Genomic DNA, 27368 nt, shown 5'->3' with positions numbered 1-27368 from the left:
AATGGACAGCTACTGGTTCAAGGGCTATGAGGCAGCAGTGTGCTTAGAATGTTCAACAAACAACAGGAATCCAGTGTGGCTGGAGCAGAGCGAATGTGGGGAACTTTGAAAGTTGTGTGTAGCTGCTGTAACAAATTACCATAAATTGGTGGCTTAAAACAATAGCGATTGATGCTGCCATGGTTTCGGAGGCCAGCGTGCCATCCAGGTGTCAGCAGGGCCATGCTCCCTCTTGGCTGCTCCAGCTTCTGACGGCTGTCAGCATTCCTTGACTTGTGACCACATCACTCCAATCTCTGCCTTCACGAGCATGTTGTGTCCTCCTTTTCTCCATGTAATCTCCCTGTCTCACTCTTATAAGGACACTGTCATTGGATGTAGGATTTGCCTGGCTGATCCAGGATGATCTCCCCACATCAAGGTGAGATACTTAACTCACACATCCACAAAGACCCCTTTCCCAATAAGGTACCATTCACAGGTTTCAAGGATTGAGATATGGACATCTCTTTTGAGAGATCCCCATTCAACTCACTACAGGAAAAATAGTAATAGATGAAATCAGAGGGGTAAAGGTTGATGGCAGGGGGTGGATGGAGGAGTACAAGTAGGAACCTTCTCAATCACTGTGATAACTTTGGCTTTAGTTAGAAGAAGGTAGAAAGCCATTGTGGGGATAATCAGAGGAGTGACATAGATTCAACATGTTTTAACAGGATCATTCTGGCTGCTGCCATGCAAAAAAGTTCCAATAGCATTTAATCCTTACATTGATACTTTGTTGGCTTAAGAGCATGCCAAATTTAGATTAGAAATGAAAAAGAAAATGAGAAGAATCTGACATACAGATCTTCAGAAAATATTTAATAATTAAATGAATATTCCTCTACCTAACCCTCCTGTTTTCAACCAAAATTAAACATATCCCATAAATATTTATCAACCATCTAATATACGCAAGATTCTGACTCTAAGAATTAAAGCGATCAGACCCTACCTAATGTGGTATTGACTGATGACCCCTTTTTTAAGATTTATGTCATCTCTTTGTGTAAACAATAATTGAAGAATCTCAATTTAGTGGGACAAAAACGTGCTACCATTATATTCTTTGCCATCACTTTTCCAGTCACCCTATGTTGAATCCCTTTCTGGCCCTTTAACAGTATCTTGGGCAGAATGTATAACTATGTAGTCACTTTCCGTAATTGTAAATCTCTCCATTTTAAAATTCTAGTCTTGGTTCTATTAAAATTTTATATCCTACCAAGCACAGACTTGAGATGCAACTTTTATGACTTAGAGCTCTCTACAAATGTTTCCCCCATAGTGAGGCTGAGCTATGCTAGCGTTAAAGGCAGAGCGGTCTTAGCTAACAGGTTGCCCGTCAACGGGGGACAGGTGGCCAGGTGCAGTGGCACATGCCTGCAATTCCAGCACTTTGGGAGGCTGAGGTAGACTGCTTGAGCTCAGGAGCTTGAGATCAGCCTGAGCAACACGGTGAAACTTTGTCTCTACAAAAAATGCAAAAATTAGCTGGGTGTGGTGGCCCGTACCTGTAGTCCCAGCTGCTCAGGAGGCTGAGGTGAGAAGATCACTTGAGTCCTGGAGCTCAAAGCTGCAGTGAGCCAAGGTTGTGCCACTGTACTACAGCTTGGATGACAGAGTGAGACCCTGTCTCAAAAACAAAAACACAAAATGAAACACACACACACACACACACACACACACACACACACAGGTGACAGGTGAGTGTCCCTGGTCTAGCTCCAGTTCCATCTGCTGGGAACCTCTGCAAATATGGTAGTCTGTACTGGTGAATAAACAGACATGTTTTTTCCGGGAAGGTAGTAAAGTCTCGCCCCCATTTGTTTCTGAGGATCCATTTACAAAAGGACAGCTATGTCTCCGTTTTAGGTCTGCCGATGTTCCATGACCCAATCCCCTCTCTAGAGAGGCCAGCACCTCAGTTGGCCCAGCATCTACCTGAGCAACCTAGTGGTGCCTGCCTCCTACTCGGACATTCATGGTCGTTTACAGGAACCAGGGGACCTGCTGAGGTTGGTGCTTCTGGGCTTCTTCAAAGGGCTACCGAAAAGGTGCAATAGTGTAGAAAAGTTGTTTCCATCTTTTTTCCCAGGAACACTACTCCTCTTCAGTGACTTGTTGATCTGCTACCACAGGCCTCTCCAACAAGGCTCCCCTGCCCCACCCTACCTTCAGGAATGCAAAGATGAGAAGCAAGCACTCTTGTGCGCTCATGTACAATTCCAAACTCCACAGAGCACATGGGAAGCTCTCCAAAAGCAACTGTACCTCCCTGCACTCCCAGATCATGACAGTGCCTGCGTCAGCCTGCAGGTCCTACAGCTTCGTAGCATCAAGCCAAAGAACAATATGCCAGTGTCATTTTGTGGAAAGCATCCCCCAAGGGACGTGACTTTCGAGGCAGTGGGAGTAATTACTCCAGAAGAGGGAAGAAGAAAGCATTTCAGCACTCCTCATTTCAACTGTCGATCTTTATCCTCACGAATCCTCTCCCTTTGCAGTTTGGGGGCGTGGAGGTATGTTTCAGTGAGGTAGGAATGGTTCTACTGCTGCCTCTCCGTAATGTGGATGTGGGGAGCATCTGTCCCCAAATGTCAGCCTTCCTGCTTAGGCCTTAGCTGTTTATTCCAGGGAAATATGAAAAGTTTCACTCAACATCTGCTGCACTCCTGAACTTCAATTACATTACTGCAGATACGGCTCCCCGAGAGATGGCTTCTAGGGTTATTTGGTCCCTAAACAGAATGGAAAATACTAACTAGTATTCTAGGCCTCTGCACGTGAAACACTCTAGATTTTAATGTAATTACTGCTGATTTATTTTTATCCTGACACATCTTATTTAACAACTATTAAAGCAATCATCTTTGGTGAATGGAAGGGTATCATGGCTAAATTTTAAAGTATTAGCACACAAATCTCTTGAACTGGAAATTAATCTTAAAGATAAAAAGAACTTCTTGACAACTTTAGGCATTTTGAAACCTATCAGAAAATAGAAAAATTGGAGAGCCAGATGAATTTAGCTCCTCCTGGACCCATTTTATCTCAGAGCAAATCATGCTGCTAGCCAAGCTAAACTGCCTGGCCTCATACAGATGGCACTGGAGAGTAAGGCTGAAACCTTCTTGACTTTCGGAAGTCACTAAGGTTGGTCTTATTCTTAAATGATAATGAAGCTTACAATAAAGCCACTAACAGCAAAATGGCCATAAAAATATAAATGGCAGAGTAAAGATTTAGGAATATATAACACTAGAAAGTGGGGCTAATGGGAAAGGTTGAAACTCTAGGGAGAAGAGCTTCTCAGGACACCCACCCCACAGTACATAGATGTTTGCAGCACATGTGAAATGCAACCGGAGAGGGTGAAATGAACAATGGAATGAGAATCAAGAGTCCTGGGTAAAGCCCCGACTCCCATGAACTAGAACCACCACTGGTCTGTGCCTCAGCTTTTCCATTCAAACCGCTCATAGGCCAATGAGGATAGAACAATCTTTGTTTCAGAAAGGTTCTTGCTCTGCAGCCCAGGCTAGAGTGCAGTGGTGCAATCATAGCTTACTACAACCTTGAACTCCTGGGCTAAAGCAATCCTCCTACCTCAGCCTCCCTAGTAGTTAGGACTACAGATGCATGCCACGCATAGCCAGTAAATTTTTTTTTGTAGAAAAGGGTCTAGCTATGCTGCCTAGGCTGGTCTCAAACTCCTGGCCTCAAGTGATCCTCCTGCTTCAGCCTCCCAAAACTCTGAGATTACAGGTGTGCACCACTGTGCCTGTCTGAAACAAAACATTGACTCCAATAACGCATTGTTAGTCATAAAATATAATTTTAATTATTTAAAATTATTTTAATGTAAGATATTAGTTATATGTATATAAATATACTCTCCACTGCCACAGTTACCCCAAACACATACACAGAAGGAAGGAAGGAAGGAAGGACAGACAGACAGACATTGCCTCAGTATCCCCTATGCTACAAGTAAGCTTTCCCTTAAACCAGTGTTAGGAGGCTAAATTCAGTGTGAGGAAGATGACCATTTGATACAAAGAAAGAGTTCTGCTGGTTTTAATTAATCAGCAAATCTACAACTATGCTTGGTCTTGAAGAACAAAGAACATGCTTGGTCTTCGGGATATAAAGGAGCTTCTTCCATCTGTTTTTCTCCCTCTAAAATCTCCCTCTAAAATCTACTGAGACCATGTGCACTGGCATGTCCATTCCTGTTATTACAATAGTGAAATACAGAAGTACTACTTATCACCCTTGCGTGCTGCTCACCACCTCTTTTCTTCCTCCCCTGGGACTCTCCAGACCTCCCCACAGTGCAGAAATTAATAGACTGATGTCTGGCACAGCAGAGAGCTTTCGGGAACCACCTCTGACATTGCTCAGTACCATGTGTCATACTAATTGTTACATATAAACATAACTCCACTGCCTAAGACATATCCACCCATATCCTGACCCCCAAGTGCAGATAGATACAAGCTAAACCAAGGCTCCTGAAATGTATTTAAAGCCTGTAGTAGAAATCTCACAAAGATAGTTTAGATTGCAAACTGCTTCAGATATCTGGTATTGTAGAGGTTTCTAAGGATAAGTCCAATGTAGGATTTGTGCCCAGAAGCTATTTGCAAATTTATGGTTATTTTTTCAGTTAATTAGTTTGAGAAAGGAAATGGCGGCTAAGTAAATAAATTAGATCATTAATTTGCAATAAATATAAATTAATTATGCTAATTCTAAGAGTTGAACACATATACGAATTATGTATATCTAATAAAAATAAGGAATATACATAAGACTCTATTAGGAGAAGAAAGCTATCTTGACTGCTGTAAAAAATCCACGTATATGTACTCAGTAAATTTTAACAGTTTTGATATGTGCATGAAATATAAAAGAATCAGTAACTACCTACTGATGTTCAAACAAATCTATTTTCATTCCAAATGGAAATTAGAATATATTTTGCATTATTTGAGTTAATTACATGACACTTCTTATAAATAATGAAGTATTATTATTCCATTCATTGCTTCTAATTATATTCCTTAGCAAGTGCGAGGCTGGCAACACCATGACCAGTCTTTTCCTGTTCCTTAAAATCTGATGACTTGCATGGAAAGCAGGTCAAAAATATGCCCAGAATATAATGAACAGGGTTCAGTAATTGTTAACCATGATAGTTTAAAACTACCTGAAAAAGTTACTGTGGAAATAAATAGAAATGGTGAACAGCTTTCCACATTACAGGATACCCATGATAGCAATATAAGAAATATTCAAAGTGTTGTCTAGACACATATAGTTCTCATTCTACCATTTGCTAGAATTGGAGAAAGAACATCCCTAACATCCCTCTCTCCCAACATACACACACATTAGCAGAATTACATTCTGTATAGATCCGCAGATTGTAAAGATATACATTTCTGGTTGTAAAAGTGACTCTACAGCCTTTATGCAATTCTGAGAAATGTACCTGCTAAAAGTCCTAATCAAAATGGCAGTTCAATTTTTCTCCTGTAATGCATAATCAGGTCAGGCCAGCCCACCCCATTCCATTCACAGCAGGCTCTGGGGCTAGAAGGTAAAACATAGTATGGAAGACAGGTCAAGATCAAGGAAAGACAGTTAAAACTGTCATTAAGCAACAGGGACCTAGTGACCCACAAGGCTACTTTGTACATGTATATCCTCACCAGAGAGCAGGCAGCAAGGAGCCAGAACAGTCAAGGAAGAGAAGGCAGACAGCAGAGAGTAGTCTAGATGAGGTCTAGAGACCAACATGTACATGCCTCAGGAACAGTGTTTCATGGGTATGTCACCTTCATTTTCAAGGGGCCAGCGCAAAGTGCACTCATTTTTCTCCATCTAATTTCAAACCTTCCTTGCACACATACAAAGTACCCACTTAATTCCTTCAGCGTCAGTTTCCAACAATCCATCATTCTGTCTATGATAAAAAATAAAGATGTCGAGAAGAGGGGGGGTGGAGCCAAGATGGCTGAATAGGAACAGCTCCGGTCTCCAGCTCCCAGCCCGAGCGACACAGAAGACCGGTGATTTCTGCATTTTTGCTTGAGATACCGGGTTCATCTCACTAGGGAGTGCCAAACAGTGGGTGCAGGACAGTCGGTGAAGCGCACTGTGCGTGAGCCGAAGCAGGGGGAGGCATTGCCTCACTCGGGAAGCGCAAGGGGTCAGGGAGTTCCCTTTCCTAGTCAAAGAAAGGGGTAACAGACGGCACCTGGAATATCAGGTCAGTCCCATCCTAATACTGCGCTTTTCCAACGGGCCTGGAAAATGGCACACTAGGAGATTGTGTCCCGCACCTGGCTCGGAGGGTCCTATGCCCACGGAGTCTCGCTGATTGCTAGCACAGCAGTCTGAGACCAAACTGCAAGGCTGCAGCGAGGCTGGGGGAGGGGCGCCCGCCATTGCCCAGGCTTGCTTAGGTAAACAAAGCAGCCAGGAAGCTCGAACTGGCTGGAGCCCACCACAGCTCAAGGAGGCCTGCCTGCCTCTGTAGGCTCCACCTCTGGGGGCAGGGCACAGACAAACAAAAACTCAGAAGGAACCTCCACAGACTTAAATGTCCCTGTCTGACAGCTTTGAAGAGAGTAGTGGTTCTCCCAGCACGCAGCTGGAGATCTGAGAACGGACAGACTGCCTCCTAAAGTGGGTCCCTCACCCCTGAGCAGCCTAACTGGGAGGCACCCCCCAAGTAGGGACAGACTGACACCTCACTTGGCCAGGTACTCCTCTGAGACAAAACTTCCAGAGGAACTATCAGACAGCTGAATTTGTGGTCTCACGAAAATCCGCTGTTCTGCAGCCACCGCTGCTGACACCCAGCCAAACAGGGTCTGGAGTGGACCTCTAGTAAACTCCAACAGACCTGCAGCTGAGGGTCCTGTCTGGTAGAAGGAAAACCAATGAACAGAAAGGACATCCACACCAAAAACCCATCTGTACATCACCATCATCAAAGACAAAAAGTAGATAAAACCACAAAGATGGGGAAAAAACAGAGCAGAAAAACTGGAAACTCTAAAAAGCAGAGCACCTCTCCTCCTCCAAAGGAACACAGTTCCTCACCAGCAACGGAACAAAGCTGGATGGAGGATGACTTTGACGAGTTGAGAGAAGAAGGCTTCAGACGATCAAACTACTCTGAGCTACGGGAGGAAATTCAAAACAATAGCAAAGAAGTTAAAAACTCTGAAAAAAAATTAGAAGACTGGATAACTAGAATAACCAATGGAGAGAAGGGCTTAAAGGAGCTGATGGAGCTGAAAGCCAAGTTTCGAGAACTACGCGAAGATTGCAGAAGCCTCAGTAGCAGATGCGATCAACTGGAAGAAAGGGTATCGCTGATGGAAGATGAAATGAATGAAATGAAGAGAGAAGGAAAGTTTAGGGAAAAAAGAATAAAAAGGAATGAACAAAGCCTCCAAGAAATTTGGGACTATGTGAAAAGACCAAACCTATGTCTGACTGGTGTACCTGAAAACGATGGGGAGAATGGAACCAAGTTGGAAAACACTCTGCAAGATATTATCCAGGAGAACTTCCCCAATCTAGCAAGGCAGGCCAACATTCAGATTCAGGAAATACAGAGAACGCCACAAAGATACTCCTCGAGAAGAGCAACCCCAAGACACATAATTGTCAGATTCACCAAAGTTGAAATGAAGGAAAAAATGTTAAGGGCAGCCAGAGAGAAAGGTCGGGTTACCCACAAAGGGAAGCCCATCAGACTAACAGCTGATCTCTCGGCAGAAAATCTACAAGCCAGAAGAGAGTGGGGGCCAATATTCAACATTCTTAAAGAAAAGAATTTTCAACCCAGAATTTCATAACCAGCCAAACTAAGCTTCATAAGTGAAGGAGAAATAAAATACTTTACAGACAAGCAAATGCTGAGTGATTTTGTCACCACCAGGCCTGCCCTAAAAGAGCTCCTGAAGGAAGCACTAAACATGGAAAGGAACAACCGGTACCAGCCACTGCAAAAACACGCCAAATTGTAAAGACCATAGAGGCTAGTTTGCAGCAACTAACGAGCAAAATAACCAACTAACATCATAATGACAGGATCAGATTCACACATAACAATATTAACGTTAAATGTAAATGGGCTAAATGCTCCAACCAAAAGACACAGACTGGCAAACTGGATAAGGAGTCAGGACCCATCAGTGTGCTGTATTCAGGAAACCCATCTCACATGCAGAGACACACATAGGCTCAAAATAAAGGGATGGAGGAAGATCTATCAAGCAAATGGAAAACAAAAAAAGGCAGGGGTTGCAATCCTAGTCCCTGATAAAATAGACTTTAAACCAACAAAGATCAAAAGAGACAAAGAAGGCCATTACATAATGGTAAAGGGATCAATTCAACAAGAAGAGCTAACTATCCTAAATATATATGCACCCAACACAGGAGCACCCAGATTCATAAAGCAAGTCCTGAGTGACCTACAAAGAGACTTAAACTCCCACACAATAATAATGGGAGATTTTAACACCCCACTGTCAACATTAGACAGATCAACGAGACAGAAAGTTAACAAGGATATCCAGGAATTGAACTCAGCTCTACATAAAGTGGACCTAATAGACATCTACAGAACTCTCCACCCCAAATCAACAGAATATACATTTTTTTCAGCACCACACCACACCTATTCCAAAATTGACCACATAGTTGGAAGTAAAGCTCTCCTCAGCAAATGTAAAAGAACAGAAATTATAACAAATTGTCTCTCAGACCACAGTGCAATCAAACTAGAACTCAGGATTAAGAAACTCACTCAAAACCACTCAACTACATGGAAACTGAACAACCTGCTCCTGAATGACTATTGGGTACATAATGAAATGAAGGCAGAAATAAAGATGTTCTTTGAAACCAACGAGAACAAAGACACAACATAGCAGAATCTCTGGGACACGTTCAAAGCCGTTTGTAGAGGGAAATTTATAGGAGTAAATGCCCACAAGAGAAAGCAGGAAAGATCCAAAATTGACACCCTAACATCACAATTAAAAGAACTAGAAAAGCAAGAGCAAACACATTCGAAAGCTAGCAGAAGCCTAGAAATAACTAAAATCAGAGCAGAACTGAAGGAAATAGAGACACAAAAAACCCTTCAAAAAATTAATGAATCCAGGAGCTGGTTTTTTGAAAAGATCGACAAAATTGATAGACCTCTAGTAAGACTAATAAAGAAGAAAAGAGAGAAGAATCAAATAGATGCAATAAAAAATGAAAAAGGGGATATCACCACCGATCCCACAGAAATACAATCTACCATCAGAGAATACTACAAACACCTCTATGCAAATAAACTAGAAAATCTAGAAGAAATGGATAAATTCCTCAACAAATACACCCTCCCAAGACTAAATCAGGAAGAAGTTGAATCTCTGAATAGACCAATAACAGGTTCTGAAATTGTGTCAATAAATCAATAGCTTACCAACCAAAAAGAGTCCAGGACCTGATGGATTCACAGCTGAATTCTACCAGAGGTACAAGGAGGAACTGGTACCATTCCTTCTGAAACTATTCCAATCGACAGAAAAAGAGGGAATCCTCCCTAACACATTTTATGAGGCCAGCATCATCCTGATACCAAAGCCTGGCAGAGACATAACCAAAAAAGAGAATTTCAGACCAATATCCTTGATGAACATTGATGCAAAAATCCTCAATAAAATACTGGCAAACCGAATCCAGCAGCACATCAAAAAGCTTATCCACCATGATCAAGTGGGCTTCATCCCTGGGATGCAAGGCCGGTTCAACATATGCAAATCAATAAATGTAATCCAGCATATAAACAGAACCAAAGACAAAAACCACATGATTATCTCAATAGATGCAGAAAAGGCCTTTGACAAAATTCAACAACCCTTCATGCTAAAAACTCTCAATAAATTAGGTATTGATGGAACGTATCTCAAAATAATAAGAGCTATCTACGACAAACCCACAGCCAATATCATACTGAATGGGCAAAAACTGGAAGCATTCCCTCTGAAAACTGGCACAAGACAGGGATGCCCTCTCTCACCACTCCTATTCAACATAGTGCTGGAAGTTCTGGCCAGAGCAATCAGGCAGGAGAAGGAAATAAAGGGTATTCAGTTAGGAAAAGAGGAAGTCAAATTGTCCCTGTTTGCAGATGACATGATTGTATATCTAGAAAACCCCATTGTCTCAGCCCAAAATCTCCTTAAGCTGATTAGCAACTTCAGCAAAGTCTCAGGATACAAAATCAATGTACAAAAATCACACGCATTCTTGTACACCAATCACAGACAAACAGAGAGCCAAATCATGAGTGAACTCCCATTCACAATTGCTTCAAAGAGAATAAAATACCTAGGAATCCAACTTACAAGGGATGTGAAGGACCTCTTCAAGGAGAACTACAAACCACTGCTCAATGAAATAAAAGAGGATACAAACAAATGGAAGAACATTCCATGCTCATGGGTTGGAAGAATCAATATCGTGAAAATGGCCATACTGCCCAAGGTAATTTACAGACTCAATGCCATCTCCATCAAGCTACCAATGACTTTCTTCACAGAATTGGAAAAAACTACTTTAAAGTTCATATGGAACCAAAAAAGAGCCCGCATCGCCAAGTCAATCCTAAGCCAAAAGAACAAAGCTGGAGGCATCACGCTACCTGACTTTAAACTATACTACAAGGCTACAGTAACCAAAACAGCATGGTACTGGTACCACAACAGAGTCATAGATCAATGGAACAGAACAGAGCCCTCAGAAATGATGCTGCCTATCTACAACTATCTGATCTTTGACAAATCTGACAAAAACAAGAAATGGGGAAAGGATTCCCTATTTAATAAATGGTGCTGGGAAAACTGGCTAGCCACATGTAGAAAGCTGAAACTGGATCCCTTCCTTACACCTTATACAAAAATTAATTCAAGATGGATTAAAGACTTACATGTTAGACCTAAAACCATTAAAATCCTACAAGAAAACCTAGGCCATACCATTCAGGACATAGGCATGGGCAAGGACTTCATGTCTAAAACACCAAAAGCAATGGCAACAAAAGCCAAAATTGACAAATGGGATCTAATTAAACTAAAGAGCTTCTGCACAGCAAAAGAAACTACCATCAGAGTGAACAGGCAACCTACAGAATGGGAGAACATTTTTGCAACCTACTCATCTGACAAAGGGCTAATATCCAGAGTCTACAATGAACTCAAACAAATTTACAAGAAAAAAACAAACAACCCCATCAAAAAGTGGGCAAAGGACATGAACAGACACTTCTCAAAAGAAGACATTTATGCAGCCAAAAAACACATGAAGAAATGCTCATCATCACTGGCCATCAGAGAAATGCAAATCAAAACCACAGTGAGATACCATCTCACACCAGTTAGAATGGCCATCATTAAAAAATCAGGAAACAACAGGTGCTGGAGAGGATGTGGAGAAATAGGAACACTTTTACACTGTTGGTGGGACTATAAACTAGTTCAACCATTGTGGAAGTCAGTGTGGCGATTCCTCAGGGATCTAGAACTAGAAATACCATTTGACCCAGTCATCCCATTACTGGGTATATACCCAAAGGACTATAAATCATGCTGCTATAAAGACACATGCACACGTATGTTTGTTGCGGCACTATTCACAATAGCAAAGACTTGGAACCAACCCAAATGTCCAACAACAATAGACTGGATTAAGAAAATGTGGCACATATACACCATGGAATACTATGCAGCCATAAAAAATGATGAGTTCATGTCCTTTGTAGGGACATGGATGAAATTGGAAAACATCATTCTCAGTAAACTATCGCAGGGACAAAAAACCAAACACCGCATGTTCTCACTCATAGGTGAGAATTGAACAATGAGAACTCATAGACAGAGGAAGGGGAACATCACACTCCGGGGACTGTTGTGGGGTGGGGGGATTGGGGAGGGACAGCATTAGGAGATACACCTAATGCAAAATGACGAGTTAATGGGTGCAGCAAAACAACATGGCACATGGATACATATGTAACAAACCTGCACATTGTGCACATGTACCCTAAAACCTAAAGTATAATTAAAAAAAAAAAAAAAAAAAGATGTCAGTCTCGGCTCCAGGAACAAAAAATAACCTTGGGAGAGGAAGAGACTAGCAAGGAAGGCTTCCCCTTCCCCTCTAGTGCCCATGACAGTTACTGCCTTCTGACTCTATGTGCAGCCTGAGTCCTCAACCTTGGCAGCTCACCACCGACTGATCAGCTGGTATGTGGGATAAAATGAATTTGTTTTCTGCATTGTAATTTTTTAGATGGCAAGTCAAGATGGATGATGGTCACACCAAGTTTGTCTTACAATGGGAGTTGGCAGGATTCTCTGTGGTAGATGTTAGACGCTGGAAAAAGATGCTGGTCAGCTTTGAATGATGAAAGCATCCAATAACTTCCTTTGTTCCCATTGTCCAATGCTATCAGAAGCTGCTTCTAGCTAGTGGCCACGTACTCTAATAACCCAAGGGTAGGTGCACATTCATATGGAAACCTTTCCCACAGAAGTAGGAAAAAGAAAGCTCCAACTTAACAATCACTGCTAAATTCATGTCTTTGAACACGATCATCTGCCAAATGAAGTCAAGGAAAAAATGTGACCACAAGAAAACCAACTTGCCCCATTCCAGTGGACAGCAAGATAGTCTTTGAACATTTCTCCTCCAAAAGCTCTTAAGCTGGCTAATATACAACAAGCATGCACAGAGCAAAGACAAGACATGTGCTTAGGGCAATTTGAAGAGCAAAAACCTATCTTTAGCAATCAAGATATTAAAATAGTGCTTGTGCTCATTTTACTTGTACAGGAAGGTTTAAAAAGAAACTCTTTAGAGAAATGAAAGATCACTAATAACTGCAGTTTCCTGAACAATTAAAGGAATTCACAAGATTACAACCTACTGAGGAAACGACAAATATTTCTGATTTTATGGAAGGACTAAAAGGGCGCTTTTATGTATAGCATCTATTCTGTAAGAATCACTGTTAAGTAATGAAGCTATTTTTATTATTTTTCCACTTATTTCAGGAACACTCAACATGGTAACGGTCTGAAAACTGGGGAAACTTAACATTGCTCTTTGGAAAGTTAATATTCCATATTAAAAGATATTTGTCAGAGTCTTCTTTTTTACCTTTTGAATTTGGATCTTGGAGCACAGTTTGCATGGTAGCAAACTTTTTATTTCTAATGTGTCAGCAGAAATGTTCTTTCAATTACCTACTCTAATTCTCTCACAAATATACTTTGTAAGGTTGTCCCTCCATGCATCATCCTAATGTTGTTTGGCCCTGGTAACATTCTGCGTGTGATGGTCTTGGTTGGAAAAATCTGCTCTTTTTAATAACTGATTCAATAAACTGTTGATGTATGATCTGTAGAATACAGTATGATCAGTGAGCAGGGTTTCTGTCATTACACGCCCTATTCAATTCATCCACAAATGTTGCTGTGTCTCCCTCATGTTGCAGCTCCTTATGCCATTCAGAATAGCAGTGCAGAGATCAATACACTCTCTGCTGAAGACAACAGAACATAACAAATGAATAATTTTATTTACAATAAAAGCCCCAGTCTTCAAATGGATACCACTAATGTTTACATTCATTTTCATGCTCAGCTCAAGAAAAGAGATAGACACAGCACAAAGCAAAGGGAGTGGGGGTAAGGAGAAGTATTAGCCATAATGGTTCAAATTTATTTAAGCCATGAACAATAGCTGGGCTGCACTGAGACACAGGAATAAAATGTTTGCTGCAGAATTCTGAATATGTACTCTTCGAAACGATTCTATCACCAAGAAACTCTGAAAAGCATTTTCCAGTAACAAGAAATTAATGGATTAAAGACATTCTGACATATTCTTCTAAGTGTTGCACCACAGAAGCCAAAGCCTATTCAATAGGCTTTAAACAGTGTTGGCAAGGAACAGAAGTGTTTGCTTCAGGTGGGAACAAGGAGGGACTGAAGTGGCTGTTTTGAGAATGAAGCAAACCATCCTGCTTCAAAAGCATATCTTTGGCCTCCGATTTGACAGTTCTTTTTCTTTCTCTGAAAGCTATGAAAAAGTCAGTGAGCAAAGTCATAAGAAATAAGTGTTGGTGAGGGGCAGCAAATGTTGTAAGAGAGACAAGTTCAAAGATGACATTTACAAGTCTCTCATGAATGACACACTCCCCAAAGGGCACCTGAATGCCATTTTTAAGAAGAATTCATCAAACATACAAAATAAAATGTTCCATTCTACATAAAGATGCCAATACACTGCCCTTAAAACACAGATTGGTCCATTCACAAATTAACATGTAAAGAAATGGCAAAGAATCTTTTCCCATCTGCCATCAATTCATTCGCTGCTTTTAGATTTAACTCCCTACACTCACACACTTGTAAACAGAATTGTAATGGGCAAAAGATGAAGGGGAAGCTGGGAAAACCTAGCTTGGACATGATACTGAAACATCTGGAAAAAAGTGGTGACAAGACTTGGCCTTGCGGATGGGAATCGGGAAGAGGTGGGATTTCGGCACATTCTGTCTCCCTACTCTGTTAACTGGAACAATGCATATACTCCTGATGTTTCCAGTTTCACTTTAAGATTCAGTGAACATAGGACATTTGGATGCTAAGAAAAAAGAGATGTGCAAGAGCAGGTCCCGTCCATAGGAAGGAAAGACTCAGTGCAGAGAGAAATAGGGATGTACACACTTTGGATATGAGGCGGACTGGCTATGTGTTCGGTCTTGGTACCTGGAACAGAGTATGAGCTCAGTAATAAAGCACTGAATGAATCAACACGTGAATAAGGAAGTGGGTGTCACAAAGAAAGAGGACAGAGTTTTGTTTTGTTTTGTTTTGTTTTGTTTTCCCCAGGAGGGTGGGACAGTTATCAAAGCACTTCAGAAGAAATGAAAAGGATGGGGAGAATCTCCAGATGAGGTGAGGGGCAGGAGAAAGTATGGTAAAGGGATAGTACAACACATATTCAGGAAACAGCCGGAAAGAGGAGCGTCTGAGCCAGTACAGTGAAGGTCCTTAGAAACTATTCTAAGGAATTTGGACTTTATCCTCAAAAAACAGACATTCATTATTGGTTTATTAACGAGGGAAGAGAAAAATGATACGGTCAGGGCTGTGGTTCAGATAAAGTTATAGGCTGCATTGGAAAAGCCCAGAGGCAGGGAGATGGCATAAATCTAGATGAACCACACCTAAGGGCTAGACTAGGGCAGGCAGGATAGAACACTGGAGGAAGACCAAAGCCTGCTCCAGACATCTCACGTTTATTTATGAAATGTTAGTGGACAGAGCTATCTACATCTTCCATTCTCAAGTCTCAGGACAAAAGACTAGAGCTTTCTGCAAGCAAATGAGTACCTTATTAAGATGCGTCTCCCAGTTGTAACATGGCAGAGTTTACAAAGGTAAAGTAAAATAAAAAGTTACAGAATCATCACATAAAAAGGACTCTCTGAATACACTGTCTACTGGCCCTGAGACTGTTTTAAATACTGCAGATGTTAATTAGCCTTACAGAGTATACTGATTTTAAAAATGCGGTTCTCATTGTTCTTATAATCAGAAAGGGTTGGATCCTTCTTGCTACCTTCCAAACAAACTGAAGTATGTTAATTTTAATGAAATATTCTCCAAGCCCTTGGTATTTATTCAAATGTACAGTAACTGAACAGGGTTCATTTCCCAAATGGCGACACCAGTGCCATCCAGAAACTAGTTGTCATTCACTACTTGCTCACTATTCACTACAGATATCTTCCTAGACATATAGACATTTCTACTTTTCTTGAGTTCAAACTCAGGTATGCCCTGGTTTTATACATCACATTTTCTGAGTTTGTTAAAAAGTCTGAAAAATCAAATTACTCTCAAGATATGAGTAAAAAAACTACAAAGCGGAGTTCATTCCATTATTAACCATTTTAAAAAGTGGCCAACATGGCGAAACCCCATCTCTACTAAAAATACAAACATTAGCCCAGTGTGGTAGTGCCTGCCTGTGGTCCCAGCTACTTGGGACGCTGTGGCACAAGAATCGCTTGAACCCAGGAGGCAGAGATTGTACTGAGCCAAGATCGTGCCACTGCAACCTAGCCTGGGCTGCACAGTGAGACTCTGCCTCAAAAGGGGGAAAAAAAAAAAAGTGGTACATCTCTGTGACCTCTCATTTTCATAGGAATGAGAGTGAATTTAGACAAACAGATCTTGTCTAAATTCACATTTTCATCCCAGGTCCCTTTATTTCTTTTCTAAACGTCAGTTAAAGCTGGCACCTAGAAAGAGATGGCATTTAAACCATATTCTTCTAACACCTGAATTTACAGACATTTTGCTTTAAAAAACTCCAAAGGAAAAAGCCCACCACGAACTTACAGCAAAATAAAATGTTACTTCAAGAAATTCAGGTCTTTAAAAAGATTTCAATACACAATTGGCATTAAACTTAAAAACTGTTCTGTTTTCTAGGGCCTTTTTCTAAATCATTCTAGTGCTTTTTTTTAATAAACAGAAGCAAATAGTTTTCTAATATTATTTAGACTCATACATTTAAAAGAAGAGTTTTAAATATTAAGAAAAACTTACATATTTACTAGATTATTGCTTATTAGTTTTCTAAATTAATACAATTTATTTGACTAGAATTTGGATTCCAGAAATTTGGGAGTCTATAATACAATCACAATTATCTTTTGGTACATGTTTTTCTTATTTGTATTTTTTTTTTTCAGCATACAATAGTTACATGGCTAGAAAGGAAGCTTGTTCATAAAGTTCTCAAGCACTTTCCACATTTTCACTGGAAAAAAATGTAAATGTAGCTTACTCTGAAAAACCTCTTGGCATATTTGTACATTCAGAATTACTAAGAAATTCATTTCAAAGCAAAATCATGTCTCAGCGTGGAAAATACTTATTATCTGAAAATATCAAATTTTATCCTGTTGCCTTCTGCATGGTAAACTAAGTTAAGGAGGAAAGAGAAAAACATCCTGAAGAGTCCGTACAAAATTCATATGCACACAATCAGGGGTGATACTTTCAACAACATAAAAATAACTCCCCATGCATTTCACCAATACTAGTTATTCCCACTGCAAAAGAATAAAGGTCCTACTAAAGTCTATAGGAGGAAAGACTACAACTCACCGGTCAGAGGGAAATAAAACAACTCTACCACCAATGACACTGGTCAATGATCTACAAACTGGTATTTTTCCCAAGAGAAAATGCTATTTCAGGTCCTAATATTTTTTTAAAAAATTTTAAGTATATCTATATATGTAAATTTAATTAAAACGCACAACTTGAATGATCTCCAAGAGGCAAAGCAGCAAAGTCAGTCTCAAATCCTCACATACCTTACTTCCACATCACAAAGGCACCACCCAATCTACTATTAACATTCACAACAGATAAGCTGAAAACCAAGTGCCCGTGATATTCACTGGGCTCATTTTAGAAGCACCTATTTATTTACTCAGCTATGGTAGTGAAAAGGTCAAGCAAAAATTCACCTCCAAAGCCACGGTTGCTAAGCAACTCTCTTCAGAAGTTCTGCAACACTGATCAAGCATATTACTGGTGCCACCAACTGGATTCAGAATAAATGTGAGTAACATCTTACCTGGCGTCTCCAAAGTGGGAGGGAGATGGATTCTTTATTTACCTTTTTGGACAGACTGGAGGCCAATCTTGTATTTATATTCATTTGGCTGGTTAGGCTCAGAAGACTTTTATTTTCCCTCTCCAAAAGAAAAAAAAAGGATACGTCCTGGTACCACAGGTTTCCTATTCACAAAAGCGAAGGACAGTTCTGTTTTGAGAAACACCGCAGAGGGCTTGATGAGATGTTGGCCAAATCTGAACGACATGTCCTCACAGTTGAAGTCTCTAAAAGAAAAGACAATGGATAGTTATAAAATTCAAATAAGAAACTCAGTTCATATACCACCTTAAAGAAAGCAAATTCCATTACTACAGATTCTTAGTTGCAGAGAGGATGCCACTGAAATTGCTCCTCATTGAATGTTCACCAAGATGCATTCTGGGCAAGTCTTTCTAAAATACTCCACTCTCCCTACCAGTGTTTCCTTGATTAGAGTTAGCAATTTTCGAGCAGAAGTTTGCACGTGGACAATAAAACAGGCTTTCCCCTTCACTCCCTCTGCACTTCACGATGCCACCTTAACTCAAATCCACAAGGCCCTATTTGTCAGTTACTTATTTTTACCCATCTATTTTGTCATCTCTGCTAAGCTGAAAATTTTCATTAAGTATTAACTATAAACCTCCTAATTCTTAAATGCTTCTCTCAAATGGTTTTGTGTTCATACAATAGCAATTTAGAGCAAGTACAAACACTGTCTGACCTTGCCTACAATTACAAAAACATGAGCACTTCCAGAAAACTATTCTAGTAAAATCTCCAAAATAAAGGAGAAAAAAAAAAATTTTAAAAGAAGGAAGTAGCAAAACGGAGTTCAAAACTAGAACAATTCCCGGTTGTAATAGGGCCACAAAGCAGCAAGGTACCTGAAATGTTCTGCATCTTCCTTTTGAGGGAAAGCCATGGGGGGCCGGGGGCAGGAAAGGGAGGCTGAAGGGAATTTGGCACACGGCACAGCTGAGACAAGCCAAATCCATCTAGCACCAAGGAATGACTTTTCCATCAGGTGGATGCCAATACATAACAAAGTTACTTTGTGAATGACTAAGACACACTTTGTGAATGAATAAGAAACACCATCCCTAGAAATCTACTCATTTTTCTAATTCGGGAACAGCCTAGTGTGAAACTGATGAACATGGATCAATCTATAGAAAAACAGAGAAAGGATTATAAAAAGGATGAAATTAGAAAATAGTTGGCTATTGTGATACTGTGAAATATGCATTTGGTTTTCAACCCCATTTCCGGGCACGCAACTCCTAAAATCCTTAGAAACTCCAAAGTGATGTCTTTTTGTATGCTAATGATTGACTGCTGGCTAGCAGCCTCTAAGAGTCTACGTAGCTTCAGGATGGGGTTGATCACAAGAAGGACCAAGCATTTTTATACACCAATAACAGACAAACAGAGAGCCAAATCATGAGTGAACTCCCATTCACAGTTGCTTCAAAGAGAATAAAATACCTAGGAATCCAACTTACAAGGGATGTGAAGGACCTCTTCAAGGAGAACTACAAACCACTGCTCAATGAAATAAAAGAGGACACAAACAAATGGAAGAACATTCCATGCTCATGGGTTGGAAGAATCAATATTGTGAAAATGGCCATACTGCCCAAGGTAATTTATAGATTCAATGCCATCCCCATCAAGCTACCAATGACTTCCTTCACAGAATTGGAAAAAAACTACTTTAATGTTCATATGGAACCAAAAAAGAGCCTGCATTGCCAAGTCAATCCTAAGCCAAAAGAACAAAGCTGGAGGCATCATGATACCTGACTTCAAACTATACTACAAGGCTACAGTAACCAAAACAGCATGGTACTGGTACCAAAACAGAGATATAGACCAATGGAACAGAACTCAGCCCTCAGAAATAATGCCACGCATCTACAACTATCTGATCTTTGACAAATCTGACAAAAACAAGCAATGGGGAAAGGATTCCCTATTTAACAAATGGTGCTGGGAAAACTGGCTAGCCATATGTAGAAAGCTGAAACTGGATCCCTTCCTTACACCTTATACAAAAATTAATTCAAAATGGATTAAAGACTTAAATGTTAGACCTAAAACCATAAAATCCCTACAAGAAAACCTAGGCAATACCATTCAGGACATAGGCATGGGCAAGGACTTCATGTCTAAAACACCAAAAGCAATGGCAACAAATGCCAAAATTGACAAATGGAATCTAATTAAACTAAAGAGCTTCTGCACAGCAAAAGAAACTGCCATCAGAGTGAACAGCAACCTACAGAATGGGAGAGAATTTTTGCAATCTACTCATCTGACAAAGGGCTAATATCCAGAATCTACAAAGAACTCAGACAAATTTACAAGAAAAAAAAACAAACAACCCCATCAACAAGTGGGTGAAGGATACGAACAGACACTTCTCAAAAGAACACATTTATGCAGCCAAAAGACACATGAAAAAATGCTCATCATCACTGGCCAACAGAGAAATGCAAATCAAAACCACAATGAGACACCATCTCACACCAGTTAGAACGGGGATCATTAAAAAGTCAGGAAACAACAGGTGCTGGAGAGGACGTGGAGAAATAGGAACACTTTTACACTGTTGGTGGAACCGTAAACTAGTTCAATCATTGTGGAAGTCAGTGTGGCGATTCCTCAGAGATCTAGAACTAGAAATACCATTTGACCCAGCCATCCCATTACTGGGTAAATACCCAAAGGATTATAAATCATGCTGCTATAAAGACACATGCACACGTATGTTTACTGTGGCACTACTCACAATAGCAGAGACTTGGAACCAACCCAAATGTCCAACAATGATAGGCTGGATCAAGAAAATGTGACACATATACATGGAATACTATGCAGCCATAAAAAAGGATGAGTTCATGTCCTTTGTAGGGACATGGATGAAGCTGGAAACCATCATTCTCAGCAAACTATCACAAGAACAAAAAACCAAAAACCGAATGTTCTCACTCATAGGTAGGAATTGAACAATGAGAACACATGGACACAGGAAGGGGAACATCACCCACCGGGGCCTGTTGTGGGGTGTGGGGAGTGGGGAGGGACAGCATTAGGAGATATACCTAATGTAAATGACGAGTTAATGGGTACAGCACACCAACATGGCACATGTATATATATGCAACAAACCTGCACGTTGTGCACATGTACCCTAGAACTTAAAGTATCATAAATATATATATAAAAAATAAATTAAATTAAAAACAATAAAAAGAAGGACCAAGGCAGGATTATAGGGCTGGAACTTTCAGCCCCACTCCTCAATCTCCCAGGAGAGAGGGGCTGAAGGTGAAGCTGATCACCAATGGTCAACGGTTTAATCGGTCACGTTTACATAATGAAGCCTCTGTAAAAACCCAGAACAGGTTTAGGGAGCTTCTGGATAGCCGAACACGCAGAGGTTCCTGGAGGATGGCTTGCCCTGGGAGAGCATGGAAGTTCCATGCTCTTTCCCCGATACCTCACCTTATGCATCTTTTCATCAGTATCCTTTGTAATATTTGCTGTAATAAACTGGTAAACTTAAGTATTTCCCTGAATTCTTTGAGTTGCTCAAGCAAATTGATTGAACTCAAAGAAGGGACCATGGGGTCCCTGATTTATAGTCAGTCAGTTGGAAGTTCCAGAGGCCCAGACTTGCAACGGGTGCCTGAAAATCAGGGGCCAGTCTCATGGCACTGAGCCCTCAACCTGTGGAAGCTGAGGCTATCTCCAGGTACATAACATCGAAATTCTTCTGAAATGAATTAAAGGACATCCAGCTGGTGTCCGCTGCTTGGTGTGTTGAGGGGAAAAAAACCCACACATTTGGTCACAGTAGCAGTCTTTGTTGATTGTTGGTGGTGGTGTGAAAGCAGAAGAAAAACATGTTAAGTGTATTTTTTTCCTTAGACTATTTTATATAGCACGTGAATAATGCATGATTGTTTAATGATTCTAATATTCTCAGTGACACACAAGACAGAGAGCTGTGCAAATGTCATTTACTATGGAAGCACCCACATAGCCAGAACTGTACACATTTCGGGTACTAAAGAAATAAGATGGGAAGGTTTGCCCCAGTGGTACAGATAATGGTTTTTAGAACATTTACAACCAGCTCATTAAAAACCCAACAGTTCTCAAGGTGAGGTCCCTCCACAATAGCATCAGCATCACTTGGGAACTTACTAGAAATGCAAATTTTGAGGCCCCACCCCAGACCTACTGAACCAGAAACTTTGGGACAAGGGCCCAGCAATCAAGGCTTCCATAGCTGTCCAGGTGATTCAGAACCACTGACCAACCCAACTATCCTCCCAATCCTTGGGCTTTTTCCTACAGAATTCCTGCCAAATGGCTGCCTAGCATATGCTTGAATATGTCCAGTGATGGGAAGTTCATTACACATTCCTCCCAAGACAGTCAACTCTACAAATAACATAGTTGCTCTTTATACCAAGTTTATCTGTTTTTCATGACTTTAGTCCTTGGGATCATATAAAATAAGTATCATGCAAGTGGCAGTGCTTCAGATATTTGGAGTTAGCTATTTTTCATTTTTTCTTGTTTTTCAAGAATCAAGATGGCAAATCACATCCACCATTCTACAAACAGCATTGATTCAAGTGACCTGTGATTATTTCCCTCCCCAGAATCTGCTTCCTTATAGTCTTAGCCATACCACTTTGATTTTTTGCTTTTAGTAACACCCCACCATATTCTACATGTGGGGCTATTCCTACTACCTGGTTCTAGGGACGGGCAAGTGACCCAGGCACCCATAGTCCTTTGACATATGATTGGTTCAGGAGTGGACACAGGGCACAAAATGAGCCAATCAAAGGCAAGGACATCCTTCAGAGTAATACTGCTATTAGTGACAAGGCCACTTTCTTTCAACTGAGTTGCCAAACTGGTAGACTATGAACCTGAAACAGCTACGAGTTTTCCTAAAAAAGAGCTGGCTTGATGTGAGAGCCAACACTGAGGCAAAGACAGTGAAGACACAGAGACCCATACCTGATGACACTGTCTGAGCACCTGGATCTAACATTGCCAGAAGAAGTCATGGCCCAGAAGTTTGTTTCTCCTTTAGGATAATGGAACAGAATTGACTTAGCACAGGCTCTACTTGATGAGCTACTATTATCATGAGCCCATGGAAGGCTCTTCTTTCTCTTTTTACTTTTCTAATCATTTTCCTTTTTGTCCTTTGTGTTCAGTCCCATTCCCTCCCTTCCCACCACAGAAATTCACTTTTTCATAATTAATGTATTATTCAGAATCCTCTTTACATGTTTGTGTACATATATTTTTGTCAAAAATACACAGGGCCCTTATACATGGTTTTTAAATTTGTATGTAAATTGTAGGTTTTAAATCCCATTCTTCTGTATTCTCTCAACATTGTTTTAGAAACTCATCCATGTTGCTATAAACAATTCCTTCACTGCATTCCACTGTAGTATTCCTTGCCCATTCCTCTACTGCTGTAGAGCTAGCTTGATTACACAACATTTTGCCACAAGTTACACTGTGACTACCATTCCTACACGTTTCCCTGGATTCCTATCCTAGCATCCCATTGTTGGGATTCAGGTCAGATACTTACTTAGATTTTCTAAAATACATGCACCAGCTTTCATGCCCAGCAGCAATACATGAGGATTTCTATTTTCCTACATCCTTACCAGCACTTGATAGTACTTCCTCCTTTCCAAGTTTTTAATTATTGAACGGTAAAATGGCGTCTCTTCCTTTTACTTCATTTGTCTCTAATAGTGATGTGTGTGTATATGCATGTTTCTCTTCTTACGAACTGCCAATTCACATACTTTGTCCTTTTATATTGCTCTCCTCCCTTCAATTTTCTAATTTTGTAGAGTCCCTTGTATATTCTAAATATTGATCATGGTCTATTAAACACAATAATTATATTTTCACCATCTGTTAATTTCTATGTTGTTCCCTCCATTGAACAGAAATCATTCATTTTGATGTATTCCAAGTCCATCAATTTTCTTTTTACAGTTTGTGCTCTGCAAATCTCTCTGAACAAATCCCTCTCTACCATAAGGTTGCAAATATATATATTCCTATATTTTCTTCTACCGACTTTATATTTTCATCCTTAACATTTAGGTATTTATTCCACTTGGAACTTTGTTTATAGTAGGAAATACAGAAACGGCTTCATTTTTCTTTTTGTGAGCCAATTTTCCTAGTACCAACTCCTGGGAATGATTACAGTAAGTTCCCATATATACACAGGAGTAAGTCTAGACTCCTTTCTATTCTGCTTCAGAGCCACATGCTGTAGAACAGAGGTCGCACATTTTTGCACTTTTTTTTTTTTTCTGTAAAGGACCAGACACAGCAGGCCACACAGTGTCTGTTGCAATTACTCAACTTTGTCATGGCAGCGTGAAAGCAATATGAGTAGGTGTGGCTGTGCCCCAGTAAAACTTTATTGGAAAAAACAGGCAGCAGCCAAGATTTGGTTTATAGGGGGAGTCTGCCAGCTCCTGCTGTACATTGTTAATGTCTAAAGAAAAACAGACATCCTCTTTCTGTATTTATTATCCCATATAAATTTTAGCCTCCACTCTGCCCTTTTCAAAAAAAAATTCTTAGATGTTGATTAGACTGAATTTAAATTGTAAGAGAGGTGCGGGGAATGTGACATCTTCACAATATTCAATGAAGCCATTTATGAATGCTGCATTTATGCTCTTTAATACCATAATAAAACTCTTGTAATAGAGTTTTAAATTTCCCTTATATGTTTTATGCATTCTATCTTAGATTTATTCCTAGATAGCTTTTAGTTTATGCCACTATTATAAATGGTATATTATTGTCATAGCTTATAATTAGGTACTCCCCATACAGCAGAAAGCTATTGATTTTTCTATGTTCTTATAGCTGGCAATCTAGCTGAACTCTTGCGTTGCTTCTAATGGTTTCTGCTGATTCTCTTTTTTGTTGTTCTTTTGTTTTGTTTTTAGACAGTTTCGCTCTGTCACCCAGGCTGGAGTGCAGTGGCATGAACTCCGCTCACTTCAAGCTCCGCCTCCCCAGTTCAAGGGATTCTCCTGCCTCAGCCTCCAGAGTAGCTGAGACTACAAGCGCCTGCCACCACGCCTGGCTAATTTTTTTTTTTTTTTTTTTGTATTTTTAGTAGAGATGGGGTTTCACCATGTTAGCCAGGATAGTCTTGATCTCCTGACCTCATGATCTGCCCATCTTGGCCTCCCAAAGTGCTGGGATTACAGGTGTGGGCCACCGCGCCTGGCCTTGTCTTTGTTTTTACATATATGATTTCACTTAGAAATAATGACAATGATATCTTTCATTGCAATTTTCCTATTTTCGTGTTTCTTCGTCGTACTGCATTGGTCAGGTATCTGGTAATCTGTTGAGAAGCAGAAGTAACATAGGCATCCTTGTCTTGTTCCTGACCTTAAGACGGCTGGGTTTAAACTTTTTTTTTTTTTTTTTTTTTTTACGCATGATGTCTACTCTAGGTTTTTAATAGGAAGCCTTTAATCAAGCTAAAAATATCCCTTCTATTTCAAGTTTTCTAAGGGTTGATACCTTTTTTTAAAAAAATTGGTTTTATGAAATGCTTTTCCTGTATCACTGATGACACAATTTCTCGTTCCATGTCATTAATGTGGTAAACTATATTAGCAAATTTAAAAATAAAACTTCACTATTCTTTCCCTATTATGATTAATTCAACTCAGTCACAAGGTATTATTTTTTAATACACTGCTAGATTTGAATTCTTAGCCTTTTGAATGTCATAAGTGAAGTTGGCCATTAATTTCTCAACCTAATTTTTTTTTTTTTTTGAGACAGAGTCTCACTCTGTTGTGCAGGCTGGACACAATGGCATGATCTGGGCTCACTGCAACCTCCGCCTCCCTGGTTCAAGCGATTCTCCTGCCTCAGCCTCCCGAGTAGCTGGGATTATGGGCACCCACCACCACACTCAGCTAAGTTTTGTATTTTTAGTAGTAGAGACCGTGTTTTACCACATTGGCCAGGCTGGTCTCAAGCTCCTAACCTCAAGTAATCCACCCATCTCAGCCTCCCAAAGTGCTGGGATTACAAGCACAAGCCACTGCGCCCGACCAACTTATCTAGTTTTTGTTATCAAGATCAAACATAATAGCTTGGTTTTTCTTTTTTGTTCCGAAGAGAGTTTATTAAACAAGCATTTTCTGTTTCATGAGCGTTAAACGAAACTCTTTTGACAAATTGTGTCTTTTTTCCTGTGCCAGGAAGGACTAAGTTTTGACAATCATCACAATTTATTGTTTTCTGATTTACTTAAGATTTTTTTCTTGTATCAATTTCTTAGCCATATATCCTTTTCGCATAATACTGGTAAAAACTTACATTCTTTTTACTGGATTTAAAAATATAATCTATAAGTATCTCTTTTACCTATTTTGTATTGTGTTTATCATGGTACAGAGAGATGTTTTTTCTTCATCTGTTATTCAAAAATAAGATCTATTAAGTTTTTCAAATAATGAACTCTGGTTCTTTGGCTTTTATGAATTATTTTTACTTTATTACTGCATTTGTATTTCTTTCCTCTGATGTGTTTTCCTTTATTGTTTCTTTGGATTTACTATGCTGCAGTTTTTCTAGCTACTTAAGTCAAACCTTGGGCTTATAGGATTCCAGACTTAGTGTTTTTCTCTTGGGTAACAAAAGCTATATATTGCCTTGAAAGTATTCCATTAGCTCTATCTCTCACCTACTGTGCTTTTATTATCAGTCCGCTCTAAAACTTTGCTATTCTTGTTATTATTTCCTATTTAACCTGAGGGTTATTTCATAGTATGTCTTTTCATATCCAGATATATAGGATGTTTTTGCTATCTTTTTGTTAATAGTGTCTGATTTTATAGCACTGTTGTTAGAGAACCTCTATGCTGTTGATTTTTTAGAATTTGAGGCTTCCTGACTCATTGAAAGTTGAAGCTTGTGTCTAATCCACATGCCCTCTGAAATAAAGTATGCTCTGCTTTTGTTGAATAAGTTCTATATACATGAGAGATCAAACTGTTATCCAAATCTCTTTTTGTCTCATTGTTTCAATGGTTTCTGAGAGGACTGTGTTAAATTTCTAACTAAATTTGTTCAGTCAATGTCTAACGCCATAAATTATTGTTTTCTGTACCTCAAAAATTCTCCCCATATATGCTGCTAGTGCACATATTTCTTCAAGTTTTAATTTCAATGAAGAAGAAAAATATTCTAGGAACTCTAAAAGGGACAAAAGCATGAAAAAGATTAAGAGTCAATAGAGTTTGATGGGAAAATTTGTGCATTTCCAGGATCTGAAACTGTCTGCAAGACTGAGATAAATATTAAATACTTTCCTCTCACATAAAAATGGCAGAAAGCAGTTTTATTTTCAGCTAAAGTAAAATTGCTGAATCTTTCTACCAAACATAAAGACTAGATGTACCAATATTCTGTGGAATTTTCAGGGGAAAATCATC

General features: G+C 39.8%; 1 protein-coding gene across 7 annotated transcripts in view; it reads right to left on the bottom strand.

Moving 5' to 3' along the window:
• The window catches only part of FHIT (fragile histidine triad diadenosine triphosphatase), a 1530527-nt gene that overhangs the window by 778371 nt on the left and 724788 nt on the right, over window positions 1-27368 (bottom strand). For all 7 annotated transcript variants that reach the window (XM_030801707.1, XM_030801706.1, XM_030801712.1 and 4 more), the window contains one exon: window positions 17941-18062. In XM_030801707.1, coding sequence (XP_030657567.1) covers window positions 17941-18043 — 103 coding nt within the window. In that variant the 5' untranslated portion in view covers window positions 18044-18062. The remainder of the gene's footprint in view (window positions 1-17940; window positions 18063-27368) is intronic.

This window comes from Nomascus leucogenys, chromosome 21 (genome assembly GCF_006542625.1).
Source record: "Nomascus leucogenys isolate Asia chromosome 21, Asia_NLE_v1, whole genome shotgun sequence".
Classification (NCBI taxonomy): Eukaryota; Metazoa; Chordata; class Mammalia; order Primates; family Hylobatidae; genus Nomascus; species Nomascus leucogenys.
The sequence above is the reverse complement of the archived record's forward strand: the minus strand, read 5'-3'. Positions and strand labels throughout refer to the sequence as shown.